Raw genomic sequence first — 5,891 nt, 5'->3', positions numbered from 1 at the left:
AAAAAATTCCTTCTTGCTAAACATGGAGAAACAAATAATGTGAGGCACGCACAGGCTGAATGTGCGGTGCCCTGACCACCAAATCACAAGGTGACAGCAGACACGGGTAAATGGTTTTATCCATACTCGTGTTCCTTGGGATAAAACCGCTCCTAACAGGGCTGCAGAGGGTGCACACAACTTGGAAAATGCTTCCCATTGCTTAAGCTCTGGGAAAGTAAGGGATAAGAAGAATATCTGCTGTCAAGAAAACCAGCTAAAATAAGCAAAGTTGTCCATAATGGAAGGGTTCTATAGGCAAACCGCAAACGATGCTTCCCATCGCCACGTGCCGCACGCCGAGACAATTATTTCCAATTTGTCAGGAGCTGCGGGCTCTATATCCCACCGGCAGGGCTTCATTTGTCACCCCTGCTCTAATTAACACCGGGGCACAGCTCCGCGCCGGGATGTTCCCAGGGGCAGGCTGGCCGTGCCAGCTTCATTCCCGGGGGACAGCTGCGGGGGACCGCGCCAGGAGGGGACGTGGGTACGGCAGGGTTGGAGGTGTCCCTCTGCCTCTCCAGGCAGCAGCCACACGAGGTTCCGGCTCTGCCCGCTCCATCCTCCCGCTGCCAAACCCCGCCCGTGCCGCGGCCCCGGGCTGGGACCGCCGGGGATGGGGCGGCGAAGGGACGCGGCAGGACGGGGAGGTGGCCGCACACAAAGGGGGCTGGACTGGGAGGTGTCCGGCTGGGAGCACATCCCAGGAGCTCTGCAGCATCGCTGGCACATCCCCGAGGGGCACGGCACAGCCCGGGTGAGTAGGGCTGCCCGGCAGCAGGTGCCCCTGGAGCAGGTTCCGTCCGGGAGCGGTCCCGCTGTCGCCGGCGTCGGGCGGCGCACGCAACCCTGCGCTGATCAACCCGAACTCGCGGTGTTTGCTGCCTGCACGGGGAGGGCTTAAAGGGTTTTATGGCGAGTTTAAAGCGGGTTTCACTCTGCCGGTGCCGGCGCAGAGAAGGGACGGATCAAGTAACTGCAGCATAAAGTGTCCGCTTTCAGAACTCCTCAAGCTTTTAAGGGAGACACAGTTAATTTTCGGTTTTCACTGAAGGGAACATGCCCGAGTGAACATGTTTACCTTACAAGTGTCTATCAGCTGAATTCAGAAAACAATCCTTTTCTTCCTTCTCTTTGCTCATTTTTAAAGTTAACTGTGCGCAATTCATAAAGAAAAAAAAAAAAAAAAAAAAAAAAAAAAAAAAAGTAAAACAAACCCCAGAATGAAATAAATGGGGCAAATTCCACACAGCCAAAACTGTAATGAAAGAAATGAGACAAATTCCTTGAACTGCACCCAACATGGAAATGAATCTCGGCTGCTCATTAGAGATTGCTGAGCAGGGGATGTTGGCAAATTAAATCATGGGAAGTGGAGGGAGGCACAGAAATAAGGGTCGATTATCTAAATCTCCTCTTAGAAGCTGCAAAATATTTTTTCAAGATTGAAGGTAGTGAAAATGTATTAGTGGCAAACAGCAAAGCCTCCTTATGCAAGTAAAATGAAAAGCAAGGAGTCAGGCATAGCAAAGGAATGGGTAAACACAGAATACACCCCTGTGTTTTCCGGGTGTGTTAGCAATGACTAATTCTCATCCAAGGTACATCCAGGAGCTTTCTTTCTTACTGTCTCTGGAAAAATTCCCACTTGGATTCCCCAGGTTAATTCAGATGTTGTTGAGTGTTTGAATGCTGCTTATGGGGGTCAAGGAGGGCTTGTCAGTCGGAGGCTGACAAAGTTTTGAAAACTCTCCCATCTACTTGTCACCAGTGTTGTACCAGCTTGTTTTTCATTAGTGCTCTTTAAAATGCTCCGTTTTGCTATTTTTTTCACTTGGAAGTATCTTTGCTGTCTGAGAAGGTGGGGAGGAGGGAGGGTACCGAAGCCAGTCTGCCTTGGAGGCAGCGTGGGTGGGAAATCAACCTCAGCAACTGCTCCAGAGTCACCAGTGATCTTTGGGACTGCCCCAAGGAGAGCAATTATTAGGCATTGCTAATTGATTGTGAATTCTCAGCCATTGTCAGTGGCTCTGGTAGCAGCACATGCTGAAGGAGGTGAATTGTCACCAAGCCTCACCAAGCTCCTTCCTGCAGGAACCTTTGGGATGGGAGGAGATTTGGCCCATGGTCTGTGAACCCCAAACATGCCACCACTTGGACGTTACCTTTGTCACAGGCAGGGAAGGAAAATGGGCAAAGCAAGCTGAGGTTGTCATTGGAAAGGGGGCAGGAGAGGGAGCTGGGCCGCTGCTCAGCATGGTGGCTGTCACTAATAATAGTTCCTAGAAATAGTTCCTAGAAATAGCTCCTAGAAATAGCCCTCCATGTGGCAGAAGGGGAATAAGATGATGGTCAGGCAATGTGAATATATCAGGCAGAAATTGTTCCAAGCCCATCTTCCTGCTGATGGGAGAAGGAAATGGCACCACTGTGTATGATATTCTCATAAACAAGTGAGGAAGATGTGGCCTTGATGAGACAGGTATTGGGTGGGTGGAAAACTGGATGCACAGTAAGAAAATTTGTCAGAAGTACACTGCCAAATAAGGAGGGGATGGTAAATATGGACCTGAGCCTGTTGCTTTTGTTTCTGTTCATGGTTTGAAGGAGGGACAAGACTGTGTTATTTGATATGCAGCTGGGAGGGACTTGAGCGTGACAGAGGCCAGATTTATAATTCAAAGGGATGAGAGAAGCAGTGTGGAAAAGGCCATGATTTGAATTCCAGTGGTCACGCTGGTGAGTGAAGGCAGCGGGTGCAGGGTCTCAGTGGAGCCAGGGAAGCCATCCCGGCTGCTCTGGGAGCCAGGAAAACCAGAAGCTGGGAGGGGTTTGTGCTGCACTTCAGCATCAGTGGGGTTTGGCTGGAGACAGTCCAAAGGGAACTGTAAAAATAACAAGAGGTGGCTGGGGTGTAACCTCTGCAGGAAAGCCAGAGGGGATGGTAAGAGACACCGAGGAAATGTGGTATGTCCTTAAACATGGGGCCCGTGAGGAGGGAGAGGGCTCTCCTTTCTCCTTGCCAGGTAGGGCAAGATGTGATGAATTCAAACTGTGGTTTAAGAGAGGATAAAGACATCTTTGTGCACTTTTTAAGGTACAGTCTGACACTTCCCTGGTAACAGGCTTTGCCTTCCGCACTCCTGATTCCCCGTAAGCCTGGTTTAGCACAACATCTCTTCCAGTAACTCACGTGGCTTTGGCGAATTAGCTACTTAACCCATGGGAATTGTACCATTATCTTCGGAAAAACTAGAAAAATAAAGTGCCTTTATGAGGTTTTTATTGTTTTCACCCCACCATCAGCATTCCCTTTAAGAACATCAAAAGATTAAAAAACCAGATAGAGACATCTGCCAGTGTCTCTGGAGATGTGTTGCACTTTCTTCTAATCCAGACCCAGCCTTTGGAGCCTCTCCATGACTTCACAAAAGAGAGGAATTTTTTTTTTTTTTTTAATTTAAGACCCATCTAAAGACCCTTTTACTGTGTTTAAACAGAGTCCTGTCTCAGCACAGTTAAAAAATGCTGGCACTTGCTCTACACAGATTAAAGATGATAAATTACCCTTTGCTGCTTGGACGCCGTTTACAGCTTCAGTTGCAAGATTGTGCAACGCTCCGAGGCAGCAGCAGGGCCGGGGACGAGGAGCAAAGTCCGGGTGCGGGCTGGATTTTCCCCTCCAGCACTTTTCCTTCCTTTTCTAGCCCTGAGAGAAGAGCTTCAGGGAGCAGCCTGTCCCCTCCTGCGCCCTCCCGGCATGGCAGCACCCATGAGGAGTTTGCTCGCTGATCCCGACAGATACCTCCGGTCATTCCGCCTCTTCCTGGAGAGGTCCACGGAGCACCAGAGCATGCTGGAGTTCGTGGAGAGGCAGCTGCCGGACGTGATAGCGAGGTAACAGCGAGGTGACCACCCTGGGCTGGGGGAGAGCCCAGCCACAGCCCCACGGTGCTGCTGGCCCGAGAGGGGCGGATCGGCTGGCTTGGTGCCCTTCGCGCCCACGGCTGGATGGTGGCTCTGGGACGGAGAATGGCCAGCAAGGAGGAGACAAGGCTGCATTGTTTCCTTGCACACAAACGCAGCCGGCCCCGAATCAGCTCTGAAATGCACTGACAGATGCTACATTCCAGCGTCACACTTGGTTGAAAGCGGCTTTCTAAAAGTAATCTTTTCAGGTAATATTTAGGGTTTCTCTAGGATGGCTGGTTGGTATCCCTGCTTTGCCTGCCAGTGTGTGTCCTTTGCTGGACCCCTCACTTTGCAGGCTGGCATGGGAGACGGCAGCCAGCATCAAATCCTGGCTCTGGGGAGGCTCTTCTCAGTGCTCAGGGTTTCATGGCTCTGCCAAAGCCTCACTCAGGGATTTTAGGGAGCATTACGCTCTCCCCGCTCCTTCCCCATCTTGCATAATGCAAAACTTCTACAAATATTTTTTAAGGTGCTGGTCCAGACTCAGAGGGCTCTCTGTTCCCCTGAGCACAGACACGGGGAAGGCGTGTACTCGCTTCTGCTTTTATTCCCTCATAACAAAAGCAAAATGCCACCTCTACAGATTGCCCAAATAATTGGAAATTATGAATATCCAAAGGGAAGAGCTCTGAATCTGATCTGTCCTGCCCCCTCGCATGTGTGCCTGTGTACACACACAGCACGTTTGGGTTTTGCCCTGCAAATTTTAGTCTTAATGGGATCTCCAGTGTCTCACATCATGCATGGCACCCTCTCTACTGGGCAGCTCTCCTAAAATGTATAAATAATGTTTTTCAGTATTGGAAACGGGAAGTCTACAATCAATGTTCTGAGCGTTGGTGGTGGAGCAGGTACGTATGGACTTCAATACTGATATGCTTTCTTGCCTTCTCCTTTTTTTTTTTTTTTTTTTTAAAGAATAGAGGACTAAAAATTGCAAAAGGAGCAGAATGGGAAATATATCTTCCCTTGATAAGTCAGCTCCAGGGGACAGGTGGTGTTGGTTGGTGTGTGACCACATCATCTGAAAACAGCTTGTGCCTCCCCACTCTGATTCCTCTGTGTCCTCCACAAAAAACTCACCTTCTACACCGTCACTCCTCAAAGGCAGAGAGAAGCTTGAATTGTTCCAAAGGATTTCTACACAAAAAAACCAAACCAAAACCAAACAAAACCAAAAAACAAAACACCCAACAATGACAAAAAAGCCCACCAAAAACAAACAAAAAACCCCACCAGAAACAAACAACAAAAAAAACCACCCAAACCCCAAACAAATGTCTTTGATTCCTCAGAATATTGCATTTTTACCTGAATTGCAACTATTGTCCCCTGTAATTATTTACTGAGGTGACAACCCTCATGACTGCTATGTGAGAGCCATGGCTGAGCTCTGCTTTTCCTGTTGGTATTTGCTGACCAATACCAGTGCACTGCTGTCCCCCAAAACACTGGAGCTTGGCATAAGCTCCAGAAGAAATCCAGAAGGAATCACAAAAAATTACCCTTTGTTGCTTTATCTTAAGTTGACTGAGTGGAAAAACGACACCAGTAAGATCAAGTGGCTTCTTTTCATTAAATTCTTGCCTAAGTGCCCCCATAATTAAAACCTATGTTTCCTTCTCTGCCCATTAAGTCACCACACTTAAATTTTATATGAACAGTTAATCTAGTTTAAATGCTGTAGTCATACCATTGCAAAAGACTAACCCCAGTTTTGTCAGTCCCTCCTCCATAGAATAATTGTATGTAAATGGTGGGCATTAATTATAAACCAGTGTGACAGAGCAGGAGCATTGCTCTCCACAGGAACCCATTCTTCAGAAAAAAAGAAAGAAAAGAAAAGAGAGAGAGAGAGAGAAAGAGAGAGAGAAAGA

At 48.4% G+C, this 5,891-nt stretch overlaps 1 protein-coding gene across 1 annotated transcript in view; it reads left to right on the top strand.

Annotated features, from left to right (window-relative positions):
- Positions 1–643: 643 nt before the first annotated feature.
- LOC120755398 (histamine N-methyltransferase-like) overlaps positions 644–5,891 on the top strand; it is a 15,437-nt gene continuing 10,189 nt past the window's right edge. Inside the window, exons 1-3 of the mRNA XM_040070232.2 lie at positions 644–799; positions 3,750–3,939; positions 4,813–4,865. Of these exons, the coding sequence (XP_039926166.1) occupies positions 3,803–3,939; positions 4,813–4,865 (190 nt within the window). The 5' untranslated portion in view covers positions 644–799; positions 3,750–3,802. The remainder of the gene's footprint in view (positions 800–3,749; positions 3,940–4,812; positions 4,866–5,891) is intronic.

This window comes from Hirundo rustica, chromosome 7, assembly GCF_015227805.2.
Source record: "Hirundo rustica isolate bHirRus1 chromosome 7, bHirRus1.pri.v3, whole genome shotgun sequence".
NCBI classification, from domain to species: Eukaryota; Metazoa; Chordata; class Aves; order Passeriformes; family Hirundinidae; genus Hirundo; species Hirundo rustica.
The sequence above is the reverse complement of the archived record's forward strand: the minus strand, read 5'-3'. Positions and strand labels throughout refer to the sequence as shown.